Here is a 27,176-nt window from a genome sequence, read left to right on the forward strand (position 1 = left end):
TCACCCAGCGGAACGTTTGAAAAGTCTTGGCATGGACTAGTCTCTTTCCTTACAGGTCGACCAGCAGGCTGTGAGCTTTCAAAAAATCCGCCCCCAGGAGTGGTTGGGCCACGGCCGCCAGTGTGAAGTCCAATGTGAACTGGCTGGAGCCAAACTGTAGCCACACCGTACGGGTGCCATAGGTCCATATTGTGCTGCTATTTGCGGCCCTCAGGGTGGGTCCCAGTTCTCTGTTGTGGGTGTCGTAACTCGTCAGAGGTAAGACGCTGGTCTCTGCTCCAGTGTCGACCAAAAAGCAGCATCCCGACTGTTTGTCCCAGACATACAGGAGGCTATCCTGATGGCCAGCCACTGTAGCCATCAGCGGCGGCTGGCCATGGTGTTTCCTGGGAAGTTGCAGGGCGGGTTACAGTGGCGGGCTTCTGTGCCCCACTGCTGGTGGTAGAAGCACCATTGTTCATTGGCTTCCACACTCCTGCCTCTGGGATTTGTGAGCTCTGCTGCCGGGCCTGGTCTGGTCTGCTGTTGGGCATGCAGCTTGGCGATCTGTGCGACGGACGCCCCACTCTCCTTCTTGGCTTTCCACAGCACATCTGCCTGGGCCACCACCTTCCGGGGGTCGCTGAAATCCGCATCAGACAGCAGCAGGCGTATGTCCTCGGGCAGCTGCTCTAAGAACGCCTGCTCAAACATGAGGCAGGGCTTATGTCCTTCAGCCAGGGCCAGCATCTCGTTCATTAATACTGACGGCGGCCTGTCTCCCAAACCATCCAGGTGCAGTAAGCGGGCAGCTTACTCACGCCGTGAGAGTCCAAAAGTCCTTATGAGCAGGGCTTTGAATGCTGTGTATTTGCCATCTGTGGTAAAATATGTGTATACCTGTCTGGACACACCCTTCTGCTGACTGCTCCTGTGGCTCCTCCCACAGACCCCTGTATAAAGGTGATTGGAGGCACTGCTCCTCCCTCAGTCTCCAAGATGTTGTGGTCACTTTTGCTGCTAATAAAAGCCTATCATTCGCCTCCCGTCTCCGAGAATTATTGATGGTGTATCAATTTTATTAGCAGCAGTTTTAAAACATGGAGAGCATTTTACAACCAGACAGGTTGGATATTGACCCTCAATCTCTGGAAGCCAGCATCACTTTTGAACTCTGGCTTGCATGCTTCCAATCGTACCTGGAGGAGATTCGTGTGACCGAGCTTGCAACGATGCACAAAATTCTCCTCTCCAGGGTCAGTCCGCGGGTCTACCCCCTGATCAGGGACCTGCCGACCTACCAAGGGGCACTGGACGCCCTCAAAAGACAATACCTGCGACTGGTGAACAGTGTCTACTCAAGACATCGCTTAATGACACGGAGCAGTCACGGCCGGAGAGTCGAGCGTTGAGTTTGTCCGGGCCCTACAGACACTCGTGCAGGCCTATGACTGCAGGGGACTGACGCCTTCGTTATGGGGATCAGGTCAGTGTACGTGCGCCAGCAACTGCTGGAACACACCGATCTTACCTTACATTCGGTGATCGAGCTGTCCGACATGCTGGAGGTCACTCTGCACGATGCTGATGCACTCCAGGCGCGCGATCTCCCGCCGGCCCCGTGGACACTGCAGACCCCGCAACTCGCCGGCAAATCGACCTTGGCTGCTGCCAGTCACAAGTCTGCGCAGTGTTACTTCTGCAGACTCAAAATGCACCCCCGAAAATGCTGCCCGGCCTGAGAAGCTACCTGCTCCAGCTGCGGAAAGAAGGGCCACTTCACCAAGGCCCTGCAAGTCCAAACCACCAGCAGGGTCAAGCAGCGCCGCGTGCGAGGCATGGGAGCCGCCATCTTGCCCTGCCTCCAACCCTTGGGTGCTTACCGGGCACCAAGACGGCAAAGCAACTCTGGCCTCCGTGACCCTTGACCAAAGCGCTCCACACAAGCTCGCAAGGTCAATAATAGACATCCTGGTGGAGGGGCACAGGACTAGCTGCCTGTTTGACACGGGCAGCACTGAGAGTTTTATTCACCCAGACACAGTGCAACGCTGCGGACTTGTGACACAGCCGGTAAGGCAGAAGGTCACCATGGCTTCTGGATCGCATTCCACAGACATCCGGGCGGGTTGTGTAGCGACACTGGCGGTGCAGGGCACAGAATATTGGGACTTTGTGTTACTGGTCATGCCTCAACTGTGTGCCCCTGTGCTATTGGGGCTCGACTTCCAGAACCACCTGAAAAGTGTGACAATGGAGTATGAAGGACCCCTCCCACCAATCACTGTCAGAAATCCTCAGTTTTGTGGGACTTCATCATATACCCCGCTACTGACCACACACACACACACACACACACCGACCCGCACATCCCACCCAACACCATGCCAACAGCCACGCTACTGACACCACTTGCAGCCTCTCCACCCTCAAGATCCCTCCCCCACCGCTATTCGCCAACCTGACACCCGACGTTAAACCTGTGGCAACTAAAAGCAGGAGGTACAGCGCGGGGGACCGGGCCTTCATTCAGTCAGAGGTGCAGCGGCTGCTCAGGGAGGGGATCATTGAGCCAAGCACAAGCCCTTGGAGGGCCCAGGTGGTCGTTGTTCGGACCAGGCAGAAAAATAGGATGGTCGTGGACTACAGCCAGACCATCAATAGGTTCACTCAGCTTGACGCGTACCCCCTACCCCACGTCACGGATATGGTCAATCAGATAGCTCAGTACAAGGTGTACTCGACCATAGACCTGAAATCCGCTTACCATCAGCTCCCCGACCGCCCGGAGGACCGCCCCTACACCGCCTTCGAGGCGGGCGGCAGGCTCTATCGCTTTCTGCACGTCCCCTTCGGTGTCATGAATGGTGTCTCTGTCTTCCAGAGGGAAATGGACCGGATGGTGGACCAGTGCCAACTGAAGGCCACTTTCCCATATTTGGATAACATCACCATCTGCGGTCACGACTGGCAGGGTCACGACACCAACATCCAACAATTTTTCCAAGTGGCCAAAGCTCTTAACCTCACCTATAACAGGGACAAGTGTGTGTTCGGAACCACCCGACTTGCTATCCTTGGGTATGTCGTGGAGAACGGGGTCATTGGCCCTGACCCCAACCGTATGCGCCCCCTGTTGGAACCCCCTCTTCCCACCACCCTCAGAGCCCTCAAACGGTGCCTGGGCTTCTTTTCCTGTTACGCCCAATGGGTCCCTCACTATGCAGACAAGGCCCGCCCCCTGGTCAAGTCCACTGCATTTCCCCTCTCAGCCAAGGCCTGCGCGGCCTTCAACCACATTAAAAGGGACATTGCCAAAGCAACGATGCATGCGGTGGTAGAGACCATTCCCTTCCAAGTAGAGAGTGACGCCTCCGACTTCACGCTGGCTGCTACCCTCAATCAGGCAGGAAGGCCGGTAGCATTCTTCTCTCGTACCCTTCGGGGCCCTGAAATTCAGCACTCCGCAGTGGAGAAAGAAGCCCAGGCCATACTGGAAGCTATTAGGCACTGGAGGCACTATCTCACCGGCAAAAGGTTCACCTTGCTGACCGACCAGCGCTCAGTTACGTTCATGTTCAGCAACCAACAGCGGGGCAAAATCAAAAATGATAAAATTTTGAGGTGGAGAATCAGACTCTCAACCTACAACTATGACATCCTGTACCAGCCTGGAAGGCTCAATGAGTCCCCTGATGCCCTATCATGGGGAGCGTGTGCCAGCGCACAGCTCGACCGGCTATACGCCCTCCATGCAGATCTTTGCCACCCAGGGGTCACCCGACTTTACCATTTTGTGAAAGCCCGGAACCTGCCTTACTCCCTTGAGGAAATCAGGACGATGACCAGGGACTGTCAAATCTGCGCTGAGTGTAAACCACATCTCTACCATCTTGAACAGGTACAACTTATCAAGGCAACTGAGTGTCGACTTTAAGGGCCCCCTTCCCTCCACCGACCATAATGTGTACTTTCTCAACATAATCGACGAGTACTCACGGTTCCCCTTTGCCATCCCCTGCCCCGACACCACTGCCACATCCATCATAAAAGCCCTGCGCCAGCTCTTCACTCTGTTCGGATATCCCTGCTATATCCACAGTGATAGAGGGTCCTTGTTTATGAGTGATGGGCTGCGCCAGTACCTGCTGGCTAGGGGCATTGCTACTAGTAGGACCACGAGCTATAATCCCCGGGAAATGGACAGGTGCAGTGGGAGAATGCCACTGTGTGGAAGGCCACACTCTTAGCGCTTAGGTCAAAGGGATTGCTGGTCTCTCGCTGGCAGGAGGTCCTCCCCGAGGCACACCACTCCATCCGCTCCCTGTTATGCACGTCCACCAATGCCACCCCTCATGAACGACTCTTTTCTTTTCCCAGGAAGTCTGCCACTGGGACCACCCTACTGGCTTGGCTGACGTCCCCAGGGCCAGTGCTGCTCCGGAAACATGCGAGGAGCAATAAATACTCCCCGATGGTCGTGAGGGTTCACCTACTTCATGCGAACCCCCAGTATGCCTACGTGGTCTTACCTGATGGGCGTGAGGACACAGTCTCTGTCCGTGACCTGGCGACCGTAGGAGCACCAGACCCCTACCCTGAACACTCCACGGTGACTATGAACCCCGTACCCACTGATGTGGGTATACCCACGAGACCCCGCGCACACCAAGCCCTACACAGACTCCTCACGACACTCCCATACCGAGCGCCATGCACACGCCTCAGGGATTACTTACGCCTAACGGGCTGGCAACTCCAGTCAGGCCAGAGCCAGCACAACCACCGTCACCGGTGCTACGTAGATCACAGCGACAGACTCAACCACCTGATAGACTTAACCTGTAAATATACTTGTGAGAAACTTTGCCCCGTGGGGACTCTCTTTTAAAACAAAGGGGGGTGAATGTGGTAAACTATGTGTATACCTGTCTGGACATGCCCCTCTGCTGACTGCTCCTGTGGCTCCTCCCACAGACCCCTGTATAAAGGCGATTGGAGGCACTGCTCCTCCCTCAGTCTCCAAGAAGTTGTGGTCACTTTTGCTGTGAATAAAAGCCTATCGTTCGCCTCCCATCTCCGAGAGTTATTGATGGTGTATCACCGTCCTCTGGGGTCAACTGCATGAACTCCTCAACCTGGGCAGCTGTCTCCTGGTTGAGGGAGCTCACCACGTAGTAGTAACGTGTGGAATCTGAGGTTATCTGCCGAATGTGGAATTGGGCTTCTGTTTGTTGGAACCATAGGTGAGGTCGCAGCGTCCAGAAGCTTGGCAGTTTTAATGAAACTGCATGAACAGATGCGGCGTCGTTCATCTTCAGTCCAAATATCGTTTGGGCCGTCGGGGTTACCAATTGTAGCGCTGTGCTGGAATAACGACACGCAGATAGTGAGTTGCAGTTGCGTAAAAGATTTATTCAAACTTCGCGGCCTCGCTTTTAAGCCTTCCCGTTTCCGCCCTCCCCAGGCGGGATTGCTGTAGGGGGCGCATATTCACAGTCCCTTCCCACGTGCGGGCTTTTCCCTTGCTGGTGAAGAAGGCCTGGCCCGCTTATGCTGGCGCGCGCCATTTTGAGAGCCGGTTCAAGTGCGTTGTAAAGTGGGTCACCACACGCACACGCACACACACACACACACATATATTACATACATACACATATATACTCATTTTGGTGGGGAAAAAGGAGTAAGTGAGCGAATAAAGAATAACAACTAAGTAATATAAAATCCACATTATAAGTATTTCTCGAGATAGGTATATCACCGTGTACTTTTGCTTCCATTTAGCTTCTCAACATTTTTAAAGTTAGCCAAACCTTATGGCTCTTCTGAAGGGGGTGAGGACTGTCTTTGGGAAACTCCCGGTCTCTTCCTGATATATTTCTCTCGGCCTCCTCCCGTCTCCTGCAATTCTCGATTCTCGCACTATTTCCCAAGCGGAGCAGAATAGTTCCTCAGCCAGGTTTTCCTGCGTTTTGGTCACGCTGACGAGCGACCCTCTGGCCTTCATGTCTGTAGTCGCCTCTTCCACTGTCTGGTACAACCGCGTCTTATTGTCATAAAACACTCGGTTTAGCAGGGTACGGAGTTTGAAATCTAATCTTTTTTTGCTTTAGTACTCCCTTTACTTCAGAGTATTCTTTGAGTTTCTGCAGGACCGCGGGGGGGGGGGTAATCTTGGTTGAAATATATTAATTCATCATCGAAAAACATTCTCTTCTTACCCCAGGTCCTTCGTTGAATCTCCGCCTTGGTGCCGTAAGGAAGGAATTTAATTATTGAGTGTGGCTTTCTATCCTGGGTAGGTTTCGGGTCGAGCGTGCGGTGGGTTCTTTCAACTTCCAGCTCCATATCCGAGGGAAGATCCAGCGCGTCCCGCGGTAACTTTCTGACAAACTCCGTCATAAATGAGCCCTCCGCTCCTTCGAAACGTTGTAGATTCTGATATTTTTCCGCCGTGATCTTCCCTCCAGGTCAAGCAGTTTACCTTCTTCATGTAATATTTTTATTGTCTTACTCAGTATCTGTTCCACGTTTTGAACACGATCTTCCACCTTCTCAATTCAAGTCTCTGCCACCACTATTTTTTGTTTGACGCTGGCGAGCTCTGACTTAATATCATGAAGCTGCTGTTTTATATCTTTCTGGACCTCCATTATTTCTTTCAGGATTTTGAACATATTCGCCGCTTCACCTGAACGAGGCCCAATGTCTGCCTCGCTAGCACGCGGTCGGGTACGAGAGACGCTCGCTGCACTCCTCTCGGACTCAGGCTCCGCAGTGTCGCTTTTTTTTAATTTCCATTCCTTTTCCCCATTCTTGCCCCTCTTTTCAGTTCAAATATTTTTCAAAAATATTATATTTGATGGGTTAACGGGGCGTTTTTCCGGAGGAGCTGGTGACTTAAGCTGCCATTCTCGATGATGACATCATCGGAAACCTGTGCTGTAGTTTTCTAAGACTCTATGACATGTTTGAAGTACATCCAAAAGCCATGGTTTCTGTAATGCATTTAATAATCTACAGCACTTTGTAGAAATGTCAGGAAATAAAATTTCTCTGTAAGCATGGTCATTGAACATTGAACAGTAGAACATTGCAGCATAGTACAGGCCCTTCAGCCCATGATGTTGGGCCAACCTTTTAACCTACTCTAAGATCAATCTAATGATTCCATCCACACAGTCCTCAACAATAAAGGCCAAGAACCATTTGCCTTCTTAATAACCCTATCAACGTGCTGCAACTTGGAGGATCTATGGACATGAACCCCTAGAACCACATTGTTAAGAATCCCACCATTCATCCTGCATTCTGCCTTCAAATTTGACTTTCTAAAGTGAATAATTTCACTTTTTTTTGGGGTTGAACTTCATCTGTCACTTCTCCACCCTGCATCCTATCAATGTCTCATTGTAACCAACAACCACCTTCACACAATCCACACCATCACCAACCTTCATGTCATCTGCAGACTTTCTAACCCACCATTCCATATTAATAGTAAGATTCTTTTGGCAGTGTGGATGATCAAAGGGACCTTGGGGTCTGAGTCCAGAGGACATTCAAGGCTGCTGCAGTTTGACTCTGTGGTTAAGAAAGCATACGGTGTATTGGCCTTTATCAAACATGGAATTGAATTTAGGAGCTGAGAGGTAATGTTGCAGCTATATAGGACCCTGGTCAGACCCCACTTGGAGCACTGTGCTAAGTTCTGGTGGCCTCAGTACAGAAAGGATGTGGAAACCATAGAAAGGGCACAGAGGAGATTTACATGTATGTTGCCTATATTAGGGAGCATGCCATGTGAGAATAGGTTGAGTGAACTCGGTCTTTTCTCCTTGGAGTGACAGAGGAAGAGGTGAATTGATAGAGGTGTATAAGATGATGAGAGGCATTGATCTTGTGGATAGTCAGAGGCTTTTTCCCAGGGCTGAAATGGCTAACACAATAAGGCATAGCTTTAAGGTGCTTGGAAATAGGTGCAGAGGAGAGATTAGGGGTAGGTTTTTTACACAGAGAGCGGTGAGTACATGGAATGGGCTGCCAGCAACAGTGGTGGAGGCGGGTACGATAGGGTATTTTAAGAGACTCCTGGACAGGTATATGGAGCTCAGAAAAATAGAGAGCAAACCCTAGGTAATTTCTCAGGTAAGGCCATGTTCAGTACAGCTTTGTGGGCCAAAGGGCCTGCATTGTACTGTTGGCTTTCTACATTTCTATTCCATTTCCTCACCCATGTCCTTTATAAAAATCACAAAAAAACAAAGGTCCCCACAACAGATCTCTGTTTAGAAGTAGCGAGCACAAGAGGTTTACGGAGGGAATTTCTGACCTAAGACATTTGAGGCCTGCTAATGAAAGCAAAATGGGAGAGCATTCTGAAAGGCTGCATCACTGTCTAGTATGGAGGGGCTACTGCGCAAGACTGAAAGAAGCTGCAGAAGGTTGTAAATCTAGTCAGCTCCATCTTGGACACTACCCTACAAAGTACCCAGGGCATCTTTAGGAAGCGGTGTCTCAGAAAGGCAGCGTCCATTATTAAAGACCTCCAGCACCGAGGGCATGCACTTTTCTCACTGTTACCATCAGGTTTGAGATACAGAAGCCTGAAGGCACACACTCAGTGATTCAGGAACAGCTTCTTCCCCTCTGTCATCCAATTCCGAAATGGGCTTTGAAGCTTTGGACACTACCTCCCTATTTTAATATACGGTATTTCTGTTTTTGCACATTTTTAATCATCTATTTAATATATGTAATTGATTTACTTGTTTATTATTGTTTTATTTTATTTATTATTATTTTCTCTCTCTGCTAGATTATGTATCGCATTGAACTGCTGCTGCTAGGTCAACAAATTTCATGTCACATGCCAGTGATAATAAACCTGATTCTGGTGTTCAAAGTACAATGTCAATTTATCAAAGTACATACAAGTCACCACATTTATAATACCCTGAGGCTCATTTTCTTGTGGGCGTAAATACAAAAATCACAATGGAATCAATGAAAACCGCAAAGATGGACAATTATTCCGCAAAATACAACAAATTATGGAAATTTAAAAAGAAAAAAGGAACATTAATAATTATAAATAAATAAATATTGAGAACACAAGTTGTAGAGTCCTTGAAAGTGAGTCCATAGATTGTGGGCAACACACACAAAATGCTGGAAGAACTTAGCAGGCCAGGCAGAATATATGGATTAAAGTCGATGTTTCGGGCCGAAACCCTTTGGCAGTTAAGTTCGACAACCCACAGGTTGTGGAATTAGTTCAGTGTTGGGTGAATTAAGTTACCAACTCTGGTTCAAGAGCCTGATGGCTGAGGGGTAATAACTGTTACTGAACCTGGAGGAGTGGGACCTAAAGTTCCTGTACCTCCTTCCCAATGGCAGCAGCGAGAAGAAAGTATGGCCTGGTTGGTGACAGTCCTTGACAATGGATGCTGCTTTCCTGCATAGCACCGTTTGTAGATGTGCTCAATGGTGTATTTGGAGATGTAATAAACAAACAAAAGTAGGCACCTCAGACAGAGTTTAAGACAGAACTGATTTATTTGTCACAGATCCAGAATTTTAAACTCCAGTCCCATTTATGGTGAATATCAGAAGGAACTCCTCCCATGCCCAGTGATCAGGGTGCAGAACTGTACATGATGAGCAGCAGCAATAATTGCAGAGTTCAACATTTGAACTCGCCTCTGGTTTCAGCAACTGTTAAGGTTGAACATCCAGCAGGCAGTTTATTCAAACTCTTTCCCCAGTGTGAACTCGGTAGTGCGTCACAAGGTTGGATGACTGACTGAATCCCTTCCCACATTCTGAGCAGGTAAATGGCCTCTCCCCAGTGTGAACTCGCTGATGTACCTTCAGTTGAAATGACCGAGTGAATCCCTTCCCACAATCTGAGCAGGTAAATGGCATCTCCCCAGTGTGAACTGACTGATGTGTCTGCAGTCTGGATAACCAAGTGAATCCCTTACCACAATCTGAGCAGGTGAACGGCATCTCACCAGTGTGAACTGACTGGTGTGCCAGAAGGTCAGATGATCGAGTGAATCTCTTCCCACAGTCTGAGCAGGTGAATGGCCTCTCCCCAGTGTGAACTCTCTGGTGTATCTGCAGACTGGATGATTGAGTAAATCCCTTCCCACAGTCTGAGCAGGTGAACGGTCTTTCCCCAGTATGAACTGACTGGTGTGCCTGTAGGTTGCTTAACTGAGTGAATCCCTTCCCACACACTGAACAGGTAAATGGCCTCTCTCCCGTATGAACCAGCTGGTGTCTCTGTAGGTTGGATGACAGAGTGAATCCCTTCCCACATTCAGAGCAGGTGAACGGCCTCTCTCCAGTGTGAACTCGCTGATGTACCTTCAGTTGAGATGAATGAATGAATCCCTTCCCACAATCTGAGCAGGTGAACGGCATCTCTCCAGTGTGAACTGACTGGTGTGTCTGTAGATAGGATGACTGAATTAATTCTTTCCCAGTTTGAGCAAATGTATAGCCTCTCCCCAGCGTGAACTCCCTCCTGTGTAAGCAGATCAGATTACCAAGTGAATCTCTTCACAGACACAGACCAGTTGAGTGCTCTCTTTCCCTGGTGAGTCTCACTTGGAGTCTGCAGGTGGGCTAAGTGAGTGAATCTCTTCCCAAACATGCACAGGTGGGAATTTTCAGATGTATCTTCAGCTTGGATGGCAAATGAATCACTTCCTGCAGTCAGAATTGGTCAACCATCTCAATATGGTCTGCACTTGCTGATTTATCTTTAGGCTGGATGACAGAGTAAATACCCTCACACAGATGAATGGCCTCTCCCCACGATGAACCCAGTGGTGTGTCTACAGTTCGGGTGACTGAGAGAATCCGTTCCCACATTGAGAGTAGGAGAATGATATCTCCCAGCTATCAATTCATCAAGTCAGCTGTCAGACATACTGAACCTCTCACACAATCGATGCAGTTGCAGAACTGATCTCTGGTGAACGAATGCTGGTGTGTTCTTGGCACACTGCTTCCAGTGGATTTCATACATAAAGCATATTTATGTAACAGCTGGGATGAAATACTTCTCCAAGGATAAACAGCAAATATATTGGTGTTACAAAGGAAATATCTGGTCATTCCTTAAATAGCTGAACAGAGGCAGCAAAATTGACATGTTTGTTGTTTTTGAGATTCCTGTTCACAAATTCTTTGCCGTTTCTAACCTGTAAGAAGATTTAAAAAAGACATCAATGGGTGAAAGACGGCATTTCAAAAAAGTTAATTTTAGCCACTCTATGGTAAGCTCTGGATTCACACTGTTACAGTGGGGATCAACACAAGTTGTGGGATACCGACCCCTGTGGAACACCACTAGTCACTCTCCATCTGTATTATTTCAAGTCCTGGGCATCTCCCACAGTGCTACAAAGAGCACGTGGCTGATCCTGGAGACTCTCTAATTACTCTACACCTCCCTGCAGGTGGTAAATTCATCAATGGTAATATCAATAAATATGAAGGGGAGGGCAGTAGTCTTTCTCATTGGTATGTGGCACTCTTGTGATACGAAAGCTACAAGTCACTTGTTACCCAGGACAAAGGCATTTGATAACATTATGTACCCATGTTCTCATACATAGAAAGGTCCAGAACAAGTGGCAGTAGAACAAATCACAAAGAGGAGAACATCTGCTGATTCTGGAAATCTAGGCAACACACACAAAATGCTGGAGGAACTCAGCAGGCCAGGCAGCATCTATGCAAAAGAGTAAACAGTCAATGTTTTGGGCCGAGACCCTTCTTCAGGACCGTCCATAGCTGCTGCCTGGCCTGCTGTGTTCCTCTAGCATTTTGTGTGTGTTGTTTGGAAGCAGTACAAAGGTGATTTTTTCAAGAACTAAAGCTGATGGAAGGATTTTGTTCATTTTTCCATCTAGCACTAATTAACATTTTCACTGACTGGAATATAGACTCTTCATCTGAAATTACCTTGGAAAAATATATTTGTGCTGTTATAGTGGCACACCGACCTTTACTTTGCTTATGCCAGGTGCCAACTCTCAGACACCTCCTTCCTTGAGCAGGATCCCACTTCGGACCATCAGAAAACTGTCTACAATACACCTCATCAACTGTGGAGAACTGCCACCAAACTCACGATTCCCCAAACCCACACTGCTCACTCTCCCTCCTGACCAAAATCCACAAACCAGACTGTCCACGTAGGCCTATTATCTCTGCCTGCTCTGTCCCACTGAACTTGCATCCTCATACCTTGATTCTATTAAACACCCTCCCCCGTTGGTTCAGTCCCTTCCCACCTACATCCACAACACTTCTTGTGCCCTGGATTTCCTTAGTAACTTTCAATTCCCCGGCTCTGATTTCACCATGGACGTTTAGTCCTTATATAATTCTATCTGCTGTCAAGAAAGCCTCAGAGTTCACTGCTTCCTTCTTGACAAAAGAACCAACCACCCACTCCATCACCACCCTCCTCTATCTGGCAAAATTGGTCCTCACCCTCAACCATTTTTCCTACGGCTCTTCCCACTTTCTCCAAACTCGAAGGGTAATCCTGGGCAGTCAGTCCATGGTCAAAGCTTTCCCCAGTAATATTCCCCAATTCTTCCACTGCTACATTGACAACTGAATTGGTGCTGCTTCATGCACCCACACTAAGCTTGTCAGTTTCATCAATCTTGCCCCTAACTTCTAGCCTGCCTTTAAATTCACTTGGTCCATCTCTGACACTTCTCTCCCCTTTCTTGATCTGTCTTCTCCTCTGGAGGTAAATTATCAACAGATAATTTTGGAAAATTCTTTTGGAAGAGGACAGCGAGGCTTTGAGAGGAAGTGTGGCGGCGGCCATTTTCAAATTGTCCAATTACGTCTCAGATCGGAGTTCTGAGAGGCGGGACTGCGCAGGCGCGTGAGGAGGCCTGGGAAGGAGGGAAGATATAAAAAGAACGCAGCCTTAAGAAGCGGGCAGCTTCGTTTGCGGGCAGCGGAGTGCGCCGGAAGCAGAGTGTAGGGCTTGGGCTCAGGGGGCTTAGGCAGAAGAGGGCACAGTAGGCTTATCTTTTAGTCCTTGTTATTTTTTAGTTTTTCGGGAAGTATGAGTGTGAGGGCAGCTTGTTGTTCTCGGTGTCGGATGTGGGAGGTCCTGGAGTCTCCGAGCCTCCCGGACGTCCACATCTGCGCCAGGTGCTCCGAACTGCAGCTCCTGAGGGACCGAGTTAGGGAACTGGAGCTGCAGCTCGATGACCTTCGCCTGGTCAGGGAGAGTGAGGAGGTGATAGAGAGGAGTTACAGGCAGGTGGTCACTCCGGGGTCATGGGAGGCAGATAGGTGGGTCATGGTCAGGAAGGGGAAGAGGCAGGTACTAGAGAGTACCCCGGTGGCTGTACCCTTTGACAATAAGTACTCATGTTTGAGTACTGTTGGGGGGGAACAGCCTTCCTGGTGGAAGTGACAGTGGCCGGGTCTCCGGCACAGAGGACGGCCCTGTAGCTCAGAAGGGTAGGGATAGAAGAAAGAGGACCATAGTAATAGGGGACTCGATAGTCAGGGGTTCAGACAGGCGGTTCTGTGGAGGTGATTGGGAGTCCCAGATGGTAATTTGCCTCCCTGGTGCCAGGGTTCGGGACGTTTCTGATCGCGTCCAAGATATCCTGAAGTGGGAGGGTGAGGAGCCAGAAGTCGAGGTACATGTAGGTACCAATGACATAGGTAGGAAAGGGGAAGAGGTCCTGAAACGAGAGTATAGGGAGTTAGGAAGGCAGTTAAGAAGAAGGACTGCAAAGGTAGTAATCTCGGGATTACTGCCTGTGCCACGCGACAGTGAGAGTAGGAATAGAATTAGGTGGAAGATGAATGCGTGGCTGTGGGATTGGAGCAGGGGGCAGGGATTCAAGTTTCTGGATCATTGGGACCTCTTCTGAGGCAGGCGTGACCTGTTCAAGAAGGACGGGTTACACTTGAATCCTGGGGGGACCAATATCCTAGCGGGGAGGTTTGCTAGGGCTACAGGGCAGACTTTAAACTAGTAAGATGGGGGGGGCGGGAATCAATTTGAGGAAATCATGGGAGAGGAGGTTAGTTCACCAGTAGAGCAAGTAAATAGACAGTGTGTGAGGGAGGTGATGGAGAAGGGATGCGCTCAGCCCGAAGATGTAGGGGAGAAGAAAGAAAAGGATAATAAATTTGAATGCATTGTTAGGGATGAAAAGAGAGGAGGGGGTGGAGAGTATCTTAAATGTATCTATTTTAATGCTAGGAGCATTGTAAGAAAGGTGGATGAGCTTAAAGCGTGGACTGATACCTGGAATTATGATGTTGTAGCTATTAGTGAAACATGGTTGCAGGAAGGGTGTGATTGGCAACTAAATATTCCTGGATTTAGTTGCTTCAGGTGTGATAGAGTAGGAGGGGCCAGAGGAGGAGGTGTTGCATTGCTTGTCTGAGAAAATCTTATGGCGGTGCTTTGGAAGGATAGATTAGAGAGCTCCTCTAGGGAGGCTATTTGGGTGGAATTGAGGAATGGGAAAGGTGCAGTAACACTGATAGGAGTGTATTATAGGCCACCTAATGGGGCGCGTGAGTTGGAAGAGCAAATGTGTAAGGAGATAGCAGATATTTGTAGTAAACACAAGGTGGTGATTGTGGGAGATTTTAATTTTCCACACGTAGACTGGGAAGCTCATTCTGTAAAAGGGCTGGATGGTTTAGAGTTTGTGAAATGTGTGCAGGATAGTTTTTTGCAACAATACATAGAAGTACCGACTAGAGATGGGGCAGTGTTGGATCTCCTGTTAGGGAATGCGATAGGTCACCTGACAGATGTATGTGTTGGGGAGCACTTCGGGTCCAGTGATCACAATTGCATTAGCTTCAATATAATTATGGAGAAGGACAGGACAGGACCTAGAGTTGAGATTTTTGATTGGAGAAAGGCTAACTTTGAGGAGATGCGAAGGGATTTAGAGAGAGTGGATTGGGCCAAGTTGTTTTATGGGAAGGATGTAATAGAGAAATGGAGGTCATTTAAGGGTGAAATTATGAGGGTACAGAATCTTTATGTTCCTGTTAGGTTGAAAGGAAAGGTTAAAGGTTTGAAAGCACCATGGTTTTCAAGGGATATTAGAAATTTGGATCGGAAAAAAAGGGATGTCTACAATAGATATAGGCAGCGTGGAGTAAAGGAATTGCTCGAGGAATATAAAGAATGTAAAAGGAATCTTAAGAAAGAGATTAGAAAAGCTAAAAGAAGATACGAGGTTGGTTTGGCAAATAAGGTGAAAGTAAATCCGAAAGGTTTCTAGTTATATTAAAAGCAAGAGGATAGTGAGGGATAAAATTGGCCCCTTAGAAAATCAGAGTGGTCAGCTATGTGTGGAGCCGAGGGAGATGGGAGAGATTTTGACTGATTTCTTCTCTTCGGCATTCACTAAGGAGAAGGATATTGAATTGTGTAAGGTGTGGGAAACAAGTAAGGAAGTTATGGAACCTGACAATTAAAGAGGTGGAAGTACTGGCGTTTTTAAGAAATTTAAAAGTGGATACATCTCCGGGTCCTGACAGGATATTCCCCAGGACCTTGAGGGAAGTTTGTGTAGAAATAGCAGGAGCTCTGACGGAGATCTTTAAGATGTCATTAGAAACGGGGATTGTGCCGGAGGATTGGCGTATTGCTCATGTGGTTCCATTGTTTAAAAAGGGTTCTAGAAGTAAGCCTAGCAATTATAGACCTGTCAGTTTGACATCAGTGGTGGGTAAATTAATGGAAAGTATTCTTCGAGATAGTATTAATAATTATCTGGATAGACAGGATCTGATTAGGAGTAGCCAGCATGGATTTGTGGGTGGAAGGTCATGTTTGACAAACCTTATTGAATTTTTTGAAGAAGTTACGAGGAATATTGACGAGGGTAAGGCGGTGGATGTAGTCTATATGGACTTCAGCAAAGCCTTTGACAAAGTTCCACATGGAAGGTTAGTGGTATTAATGCTGGAGTAATAAAATGGATTCAACGGTGGCTAGATGGGAGATGCCAGAGAGTAGTGGTGGATAATTCTTTATCGGGATGGAGGCCGGTGACTAGCGGGGTGCCTCGGGGATCTGTTTTGGGCCCAATGTTGTTTGTAATATACATAAATGATCTGGATGATGGGGTGGTAAATTGGATTAGTAAGTATGCCGATGATACTAAGGTAGGAGGTGTTGTGGTTAATGAGGTGGGTTTTCAAAGCTTGCAGGGAGATTAATGCCGGTTAGAAGAATGGGCTGAACGTTGGCAGATGGAGTTTAATGCAGAGAAGTGTGAGGTTCTACATTTGGCAGGAATAATCCAAATAGAACATACAGGGTAAATGGTAGGGCATTGAGAAATGCAGAGGAACAGAGAGATCTAGGAATAACAGTGCATAGTTCCCTGAAGGTGCAGTCTCATGTAGATAGGGTGGTGAAGAAGGTTTTTGGAACGCTGGCCTTTATAAATTAAAGCATTGAGTACAGAAGTTGGAATGTAATGTTAAAATTGTACAAGGCATTGGTAAGGCCAAATTTAGAATACTGTGTGCAGTTCTGGTCACCGAATTATAGGAAAGATATCAATAAATTAGAGAGAGTGCAGAGACGATTTACTAGGATGTTACCTGGGTTTCAGCACTTAAGTTACAGAGAAAGGTTGAACAAGTTAGGTCTCTATTCATTGGAGCGTAGAAGGTTGAGGGGGGATTTGATTGAGGTATTTAAAATTTTGAGAGGGATAGATAGAGTTGACGTGAATAGGCTGTTTCCATTGAGAGTAGGGGAGATTCAAACGAGAGGACATGAGTTGAGAGTTTGGGGGCAGAAGTTTAAGGGAAACACAAGGGGATATTTCTTTACTCGGAGAGTGATAGCTGTGTGGAATGAGCTTCCTTTGGAAGTAGTAGAGGCCAGTTCAGTTGTGTCATTTAAGGTAAAATTGGATAGGTATATGGACAGGAAAGGAGTGGAGGGTTATGGGCTGAGTGCGGGTAGGTGGGACTAGGTGAGATTAAGAGTTCGGCACGGACTAGGAGGGCCGAGATGGCCTGTTTCCGTGCTGTGATTGTTATATAGACATCTTTTATAAACCTACCAATTCCACAGATATCTTAACTATACCTTTTCCCACCCTACCTCCTGTAAAAATAAGATTCCCTTTCTCAGTTCTTTCACCTTTGCCGCACCAGCTCTCTGGATGTGGTTTTCCATTTCAGGACATCAGGGACGTCCTCCTTTTCCATGATGTTCCTCCTTCCACTATCAGTGCTGCCCTCACCCACATTTCCTCCTTTCCCAAACATTCAAGCTCACCCCATCTTCCTGCAACCTTAACAGTGATAGTGTTCCTCTTGTCCTCACATACCACCCCATGAGTCTCTGCATCCAACACATCATTCCCTGCAACTTCTGCCATCTCCAGAGAGATCTTATCATCCCTTCCCACTAATCTTCCTCCTGGCACTTATCCCAGCAAGTGGCCTAAGTGCTACACCTGCCCATACACCACGTTCTTCATCTCCATTTAGGGTCCCAAACTGTCTTTCCAGGTGATTCAACATTTCATCAGTGAATCTGTTGGGGCAGTCTATCGTGATGCAGCCTCCTCCACACTGGTGAGACCCGTTATAAATTGGGGTCCACCTTGTAGAGCACTTCCACTATATCCATGACAAGCGGAACTTCCCTGTGGCCAATCATCTTCATTCTGATTCACATTCCCATTCCAATATGCCAATCCATGGCCTCCTCTTGTGCTAAGATGAGGACACCCTCAGGGTGGGAAAGCAACACCTTATATTACGTCTAGGTAGCCTCCAAATTGATGGCATGTATAACAATTTAACCTTCCAGTAAAAAATCCTTACTCCTCCCCCTTCCTCACTTGACCTTTTACCTCTTCTTACCTACCTATCACTTCCCCCTGGGTCCCTTCCTCCTTCCCTTTCTCCTATGGTCCACCTCTCCTCTCATAACAGATTCCTTCTTCTCCAGCCCTTGACCTTTCCCATCCACCTGGCTTCCATTTAATCTCCTTCTCCTACCCTCACCTTTTTATTCTGGCGTTTCCCCCTTCCTTCTCTGTCCTGAAGGTTTTTGGCTTAAAATGATGGCCTGCTGAGTTCCTCCGGCACTTTGTGTGTGTTGCTTTGGATTTCCATCATTTGCAGCCTTTCTCGTGTTAACTATATTTTTGATCCGAGTTCTTACTAGATGGCTGGAGCTCGGCAGTGTCTGAGAGGCCCATCCGCCGCATTCCCTCCGCCTGCGCTTTTAAACTCGCCGTACGGACTGGCGAGGAAAGCGCTGTAAGGATCAGCTCTCTGCACCCAGAAAGCCCCCGAAAGAGAAACCCATCTATCCGCCAAGCGCCGCTGAAATCGCGCCAGCACTTTCGCTCATCAGCAGAAAACTCCCTGGGGCCCAGAGCTGGATCGTGAATCTGAGAGGGGAAAACCGGGAATATCCGCGCTTGCGGGGCCATGGTGCGTCCAAAGTTCGCAGCAATTGTCTCCCAGTCGGATCACGGACGCCAGGAGCTGATGAAGTCTGGCTCCTACCTGCCGCCCATCTTCTCTCGCCTCGGAGCCTTTCGTCCACTACGCGCATGCGCGATTTCCAGTCCCGCCTGCAACCCTTACGCCTGCGCATTTGATCGCTGGGTCACCAACACTCAATTCTGAAGTGTGCGGATTTCTGGATAAGCTCGGGGCCATTAAAAGTGTCTGCAACAGTTGTTAGTGTTTTTATGTGGAACACTCAGCAATTGCTTTAACGCAGCAAGCTCCCACAAGCAATATACTCAATGTCAAAGTCCAACCCACTTACAAAAGCAGATATAAATCACAAGTAATTCTGCAGATGCTAGAAACATCGAGCAACACAGACAGAAAAATGTGAGAGGAACTCAGCAGGTGAAGCAGCATCTAAGCAGAGGAATAAACAGTCTAGGCCTGGTGAAACGTCTCTGTTGGAAATGTCAATTGTTTCTCTCCCCAGATGCTGCCTGACAGGCTGAGTTCTTCCAACATTTTTTTAGTCAATCATTTTCCAAATTTTGCAGAACTTTCATCTATAGCCACATCCACCTGGTCTGAATCCCTCCTCCTCCTCTCCCTAAATTCTAGACCCACCTCTTTCTGAAGCCCCAAAGCCTGACTTGTGCCAGCCACTTTTTTGATTTCTAATCCTGCTCTTGTATTTTAGAAGGGAGTGGTATTGAAACAAACAAACTGTGAGGCAGAGCCCTTTGAAATCAGTAAAAATGGCCCAAAATGTTGAGAAGAACAGGGAAGGATGGAGGATGACAGAGCTTAGGAGGATGATGGTGCCTAATGGTGACTCCTCTGCTTGCATTTTTGGAAACAACTCTATTTCTATCTTTAATATTTTTTTCCCTTTTCAGGGTTCTTTTGAAGCCGCTGACCTGGAGTTACATGCTGACTGCAATTCTTTGTAGAAATGGGACCCCCTCACAGGGCCTCACGACCGGCCACTTTTTGATATATCAAGGATGCAGCCTGGAAGACGAGCATGCCTTCGGGGTGTCAGATTTCTGTGACTCTGGAGGCAGGCAGATTCAAGGTCAGTGCCACTGCCCGGTGTATTTTGGGAGACGGAAGATCGAAAGCAACAAGCTGTGTGCCAGAGACTCAAGTTCTTTGGCAACAGAGCTCAGAAAAAGCAACACAACAGACTTTTAACACCACAAATCAGTGAGTTCTTTTGTTATGTCTTCCCTCTCACTGTGAAAAGGAGGAACCTCTTTTTCTTTTATTAGGGTGTCACGTACCCCGTGACCGGGTTACCAAACCAGCAGAAATGGAATGATACGTTGGAGTCTGGTGGTACTGTAACTAAAGGTGTTTATTAGTAAACTAAGTAATACAGTATCAAAAATGCAAATATACATATAAAACAGGTTAGCAATGATAAATACAGAAGTGTAGGAATAAGAATCAAAACCAAGCTCTATCATAGCCTAGGGGTAAATGAATAGTCTTAAGATAATGCAGAGTTCAGTTCAGTTCAGTTTGGGTTGAGGTAGTGGCTGTTGTGACATTGAAGAGAGAGAGAGAGAGAGAGAGATGAGCAGCTGCTGCAGGCAGTTGTCTTCTTGTTCAGTTGTACTGTTGTGGTCATCGATTATGACCCTTCCATTCCCAGCCAGACCGTTCTTCAGTTGTGGACTTGTCACCCAGGCGAGGATGGACACACACTCACAAGCCCCCACCGGTCTGCCTTCACACACTGTGAGCCTCTGACTGATTCCCCCGAATCGATCCTCCAAGCCCCCACCTTCCTGTGGGTGCACAGTGCTCGTTCAGTGTCCAGTGGCATGTCTGCTGGAACTCGTCTTTTATCTCCCCTGCCGGGGTACCAGCCATCCATCAACTGACCATGTCCATCAAACTGGGCCACTCCTTGTTGTCTCAGCAGGCAGCTGGCACCCACTATGCTCTGTCAGCAGGGATTCACACAAGCAGGCAAAGTGGCAAAGTCCTTGGAAGTAAAGTCAACAATCAGTGAAGAAGCCATAATTTTAAATCCTTGTGTCTCTCTCATTATCAGCATGTGCAGCATGGCGCCTCTCCCCCTCTTTATCACTCTCTATCGTTAGCAGCATAGTTCACAGGGGGCCAACTCTGTACCCCATCTCCCCATGGTTTTCTCATCACCCATAACAAGGGAGAGAGAGAGCCTGTGCTATTTCAAATTACCGGATGAATGAGTAGTCTTTGGGGTACTGCAAGTCTGTGTCTTTATACACGCTTGAGAGCTCGGTGGAGGGTGTCAATGCTTTTTTGCTGGTGGGGGACGGGGGGGGGGTTATTGCTTTGCTGCTGCTTATGCATATGAGGGGGAGTTGGGGGTCTTTGGGGTTCTATCATTTAACTGCCATTCATTCTTTGGGCACACCTCTGTTTTAATGGATGTTTGTGAAGGAAAAGAATTTCAAGGTGTATATCGTATACATTTCTCTGACATTAAATGTAGCTATTGAAATATTGAAGAAGGCATTTAACCACCCACAATATTCATCTTTGGCCCAGAGCCACAAGGAATGAGGAATCTCTAGAACAAAAACGCAGCTAGATTATTGCCTTATCCAGTCTGCAGAAAGTCAGGCAAGAAGTTCAAGGGAAACCTCTTCACCCACAGGATGGTGAACAGTTACTACCTGTCATCAGAAGCAGAGGGAGAGGTGAACAGCAGGGATGGATTTAAAATACTGATATGGAGCAGGAACAAGAGCCAGGACCAGATGGACTGAGTGGCCTCTCTACTTTATATTGGGCATATGACAGAGACAATAAGGAATTGAAATATAACTGATTTATTTGTCAGATCCAAAATATTAAACTATCACAAGGGGGCATATTTTTAAGGTGCTTGGAAATAGGTAACGAGGGGATGTCAGGGGTAAGATTTTCGCACAGAAGGTGGTGGGTGCGTGGAATGCACTGCCGGTGGCAGGGGTGGAAGTGGATGCAATAAGCGTCTTTTAAGAGCCTCTTAGATAGGTACACGGAGCTTAGGAAAATAGAGGGCTATGCACTAGGGAAATTCTAGGCAGTCTCTAGAGTAGGTTACATGGTTGGCACGACATTGTGGGCTGAAGGGCCTGTAATGTGCTGTAAGTTTCTATGTTCTAAATGTTAGTATAATTTAGGGTGAATATGAGCAAAACCCTTCCAGTGCTTGGTGACTCCGGTTCAGATCTGGGTATGATGAGCAGTCACAATATTTGCTGAATCTCATATTAACAATCAGTTGGGAACTTGCAACTGGACTTAGCCACCGTGATGGTTAAAATTTTAACATATAGCTCATTTGAACCTCTTCCCTGATGTGAAGTTGCCATCGTTTCAGCAGATGGGATGATTGAGTAAATCTCTTTGCTCACTCAGGACAGAAGTGTGGTCTCCACTTATTGTTGGCTTGCTGGAGCCTCACAAGATGGGTTAATTGAATGAATTCCTACCCACACTCAAAACAGGTGTGCAGCTACTCCCCTGCATGAACTGGCTGGTGTTTCAGTAGCTCAAGTGACTGAAACATACAAAACCTACAGCTCAATACAGGCCCTTTGGCCCTCAAAGCTGTGCCAAACATGTCCCTACCTTAGAACTACCTAGGCTTTACCCATAGCCCTCTATTTTTCTAAGCTCCATGTATCCATCCAGGAGTCTTTTAAAAGACCCTATTGTATCACCACCATCACCGGCAGCCCATTACACACACTCACCACTCTCTGCGTGAAAAACCTACGTCTGACATCTCCTCTGTACCTACTTCCAAGCACCTTAAAACTGTGCCCTCTCATGCTAGCCATTTCAGCCCTGGGGAAAAGCCTCTGACTATCCACACAATCAATGCCTCTCATTACTCTCATTATCTTGTACACCTGTATCAGGTCACCTCTCATTGAATGAATCCCTTTGCACACTTGGAATAAATGAGTGGGGGTTTCTCCCCATTGTGAACACTCTCATGTTTCTGCATATTGGAAGTTCAGATGAATCCTTTCCCACACAAGGAACAGGTGAATGGCCTCTCCCCAGTGTGAACTTGCTGTTGTATCTGCGAATCCCACCCAAACTGAGAGCTACTGAATGATATCTCACTGCTATCAATGCTCTGGCAAATTACCAGGTCAGATCATGGATGTATGCAGGTACAGGGCTTGCCTTACTGGGACTGGTGTGCTGTCTTCTCACGTATCTCCTTCTCCACATTCAAGGACAGGTGACATTCAAGTGATGGTGAATTGACAGACACAGGAGAACTGATGTGCTTGAGATTCCCAGGCACAAAATCCTTTGCCTTTTCTACACCGTAAAAAGATTGCAAAGACCATAAGACATTGGAGCAGAATTAGGCTATCTGGCCCATTGAGTCTGTTCCACCATTCGATCATAGCTGATCCTTTCCTTTATCTCTTCCTCAACCCCAGTTCCCGGCCTTCTCCCCGTAACCTTTTCTGCCATGTCCAATCAAGAATCTATCAATCTCTGCCTTAAATACACCCAACAACCTGGCCTCCACAGCTGCAATGTGGTAACAAATTGCACAAATTCGCCACCCTTTGGCTAAAGAATTTCTCGACATCTCTGTCTTGAAAGGACGCCCCAGTATCCTGACTCTTGTCCAAGACTCTTCCACATCTGCTCTGAACCGTCCTTTCCACATCTGCTCTGTCTAGGCCTTTCAACATTCAAAAGGTTTCAATGTGAACCCCCCCCCCCATCCTTCTGAATTTCAGTGAGTACAGACCTAGAGCCATCAAATATTCTTCATATGATAATCCTTTCATTCCTGGAATCATCCTTGTGAACCTCCTCTGGACCCTCTCCAGTGCCAGCACATCTTTTCTAAGATGAGGAGCCCAAACCTGTAACAATACTCAAGGTGAGGCCTCACCAGTGCCTTATAAAGCCTCAGCATCACATCCCTGCTCTTGTATTCTAGACCTCTTGAAATGAATGCTAACATGGCACTTGCCTTCCTCACCGCTGCCTCGACCTGCAAGTTAACCTTTAGGGTGTTCTGCACAAGGACTCATAAGTCCCTTTGCATCTCAGATTTTTGGATTTTCTCCCCATTTAGAAAATAGTCCGCACATTTATTTCTGCTACCAAAGTGCACAGCTATGCATTTTCCAACATTGTATTTAATTTGCCACTTTCTTGCCCATTCTCCTAAACTGTCTCAGTCCTTCTGCATCCTACCTGTTTCCTGAACATTACCTGCCCCTCCACCAATCTTCGTATCATCTGAAAACTTGACAACAAAGCCTTCTATTCCATCATCTAAATGGTATACAGCAGAAAAAGAAGTGGTCTCAACACCAAGCCATGCGGAACACCACAGGTCACAGGCAGCCATCCAGAAAGCCATCCTTTTATTCTCAGTCGCTTCCTCCTAAATCACCCTACCACAACCACGGATTCAGCAGCGCAGCAGATATGGCAATTGTGCTCATGAATATGCACGTGTCAGCTAATTATTTCATTGTGATAGTATTTAACTCCATTCATTCCATCATAGTATTTGTCAAGATGTGAACACAGCAATACTTCACTGCCCATTTGCTTTCTGCCTTGCCTGAGAAATTGGACTGTTGGGACTTCCGGTTAAGATGGTGGTAGCTTAAGTCACTAAAACTATTGCTCCGCTCCATTTCATATACCTGCATTTATTTCTTACTCTTCCTCCCACTATTGAAGTTGCTGGCTGCACAATGAGTGTATCTAAGCCTACTAAATTGGCAAAAAAAGACACTCCATCGGGAGCAACCTCGAGTGAAATTGTGTCGCTGTTAGAACAAACCTGACAAGATATGTTTTCTCAATTTAGTTCGTTGGAACTGAAACTGGATGAAATCAACTCTACACTGGAGAATCACGTTCAATGTTTATCACATGTTGAAGAAGTCATGGAGAAACTAGACCATCATTGTAAAGACCTGGAAAGAGTTTGCTCTACCCTAAAGGAGCATAATAGCAAGTTAACTCTTAAAGTTATGGACCTTGAAAGCAGGAGTAGACGCCAAAATCTTCGAATTCTCAGCTTGCCTGAGAGTGTTGAAGGGGGATCTCCTGTTGAATTTTTCTCAAACTTTCTATGTGAGATTTTTGGAAGCGAAATACTTTCCAGTCCTCCGGAGATTGATCGAGCGCACCGTATCTTTACATCTCGCTCAGTGGATGGCCAGAGACCACATCCAGTGATAATTCACCTCCATCGTTACCAAATCAAGGATTTACTAATTAAAGAAGCTCACTGACATAAAACGCTTCAATATAAAGGTCATGCTATCCGTTTATGCACCTCAAGTTATGAGTCAACGTGCTGAATACAGAGGAGCAATGAAAGTTCTCTACGATTGTGGACTTCATCCGTCTCTCGCCTATCCAGCCCGGCTCCGAATCAAGCTCAGGAACGGCAATTTTAAATGTTTTGTTATGAATGAGGGAGCAAAGTCGCCCCCCCCCCTTTGAGAATCGCAAAATCGCTATTATTTCGGGTCTGATACCCAGGAAATGAGAGAGATACACAGCATGTCAGTAATGAGAGAGGCACAGGATAACAGCAAAGGCAGTTGTTATAGACAACGTAGAATACACAAGGTTTGGAATGTCTCCTAACAAAAGCGGAATGGAACCACTGATTACTGCTATTGTCTCTTGGAGAAGGAATTGTGTATTGAGTACTGTACTATTCATTGAAACCCCTCAGGGGACAACCAGAGTGGTCTGGTTAAGGGATTGCATCATCCCAACCTGATTGACATCTGAGACCCCGTGAATGAGGATAAAAGTCGGGTCTGGGGAACACCACTCAGATGCACCAGGAGAAACGCTAGAAGTCCAGTGACAGCGTTTTATAGCGAAAGCCAGTGAGAGCTCGTGTGTGTCCTCCCTTGCCTGGGTGGCGGGCTCATCATGGAAGTACGTAAGGAGAGGTCATACTTGAACAGCCACAACAATGAGACTCCAACGGATTGAAATCATAAAGGAATGTTGGCAAAAACAATAGCGGTAACTGTTCCCATTCTTCTATCTCTCTCTCTCTCTCTCTCTCTCCAACAATTGCAACACAGCGACAAACAAACACCGCAGCCTTCTCCCTCTGGTTTTCAGCTCTTTCCTTCTCCTTTTCAGCTGAAATGAACTTTATATTTCCATCGGACAATTCATTATCCCCTAGACAACGATAGAGCTTATTTCTTATTGATTATTATTATACCAGCACTTTTAAGTTTAGTATTGACGACGTATATTATCTGTATATTTGCATTGATATTATGTTTGTGTATTTTTACTAATAAATATTGTTAAAAATAGTATCACCAGACTCCAACGGACACCTCTGTCTTTGCTGGTAAGTAACCCAGTTACGGGGTTCGTAACAACTTGGGGGCTCGTCTGGGATTTGATACCAAATTGGGGGGCCAGTAAATTGGGCTTTTAAGTCCAGACTTGGATCTGGTTGTGCGGGTAGCCAGACTGGAAACCAGCAAAGATGGACATAGACAAATTTATAAAAAAAACAACTCTGGAGGCGCTAGAGGCTGCCACAAAGTCGGACTTGATAAATATTGCGAAAGGACTAAATCTCGCAGAGGTGAGGTTGTCAATGAAAAAGTGGGAGATGCAGAGGGCCATAATTCAGCATTATATTGAGAAGAATGTGTTTTTGGCTGAGGTAGTGGAACAGATCCCTGAAAAGGTACCAGCAAGTGGGACGGCTCAGTTAGAGTTGGAAAAATTAAAGTTGGAACATGAAATTAAGTTAAAACAGCTGGAAGCAGCGAAAAGGAGAAGGAAAGAGCTGAAAAGCAGAAGGAGCATGAAATTGAGTTAAAACAGCTGGAAGCAGCTGAAAAGGAGAAGGAAAGAGCTGAAAAGCAGAGGGAGAAGGAGAAACAGAGGAAACATGAGCTGGACATGGAAAAGTTAAGGCAAGAGTGCTCCAGGGGCAGAGCAAGAGGAGAGATTTAATGTTAGTAGGGAGTTTAGGTTAGTACCTCCGTTCGAGGAGACAGATTGTAACGTTCTCCTTCGCGTGTACTAATAACGCCGAATTCAACGTCGAGATAAACCAGTCAATGAAACCAGATTGCAGTAAGATTAACCATTTACTGTTCACTCTTCACATTAACATATGGTGAAAACTGTTGATAAAACAATACAAGATTGATACAGTATTTGTTCCTTAATATCACATTTCAATTGTAAATACTTGCAAAGGTGACTATAACTACATTACACTAAGGTGCAGTATACAGGCAGAGTTTACCTGCTCCATTGACTACTTTAAATACACTTCAATGCAAACTATCCGCAACTCTTTAACTAACGAAAGCATAAACATTATCGACCGTCGTTACTTTTAACAGGATCGGCATTAACATCTTAGTTCAATATATCGATTATCTATTAACTTACAGCGTTGCTCTCACTGTGATTTCTAATGCCTGCAAAACAACTTCTGCTCAGGTGTGCCTCGTGGTGAGCCCCCACCCTCGCGTTAATTTCAAACCGGTACTTTCCCACAAGACGCGGCGAAACCGGATGTGACGTCATCGCATGCCGATATATTTTACATGCAATGAATATACTTTAAACACTTCTAATTCTAACTAGAAAATACTATTGAATGA

General features: G+C 46.8%; 1 protein-coding gene across 2 annotated transcripts; it reads right to left on the minus strand.

Annotated features, from left to right (window-relative positions):
• Positions 1-9,521: 9,521 nt before the first annotated feature.
• LOC132396485 (zinc finger protein 214-like) lies at positions 9,522-18,635 on the minus strand. Of its 2 annotated transcripts, none has more exons than XM_059974025.1 (2): positions 18,568-18,635; positions 9,522-11,198 (listed from the first exon to the last, which is right to left on the minus strand). In XM_059974025.1, the coding sequence occupies exon 2, from the start codon at positions 10,411-10,413 to the stop codon at positions 9,733-9,735; it is 681 nt and encodes a 226-aa protein (XP_059830008.1). In that variant the 5' UTR covers positions 10,414-11,198; positions 18,568-18,635; the 3' UTR covers positions 9,522-9,732. The 2 variants fall into 2 exon arrangements, with proteins under 2 accessions (XP_059830008.1, XP_059830009.1); XM_059974026.1 differs by lacking the exon at positions 18,568-18,635 and adding an exon at positions 18,218-18,516.
• Positions 18,636-27,176: the final 8,541 nt, after the last annotated feature.

This window comes from Hypanus sabinus, chromosome 7, assembly GCF_030144855.1.
Source record: "Hypanus sabinus isolate sHypSab1 chromosome 7, sHypSab1.hap1, whole genome shotgun sequence".
NCBI lineage: Eukaryota > Metazoa > Chordata > Chondrichthyes > Myliobatiformes > Dasyatidae > Hypanus > Hypanus sabinus.

Bases quoted from the DNA above. Each gene is read 5' to 3' on its own strand.
- LOC132396485 (XM_059974025.1), bottom strand. From the start codon at position 10,413: ATGCCGTTCACCTGCTCAGATTGTGGGAAGGGATTCATTCATTCATCT.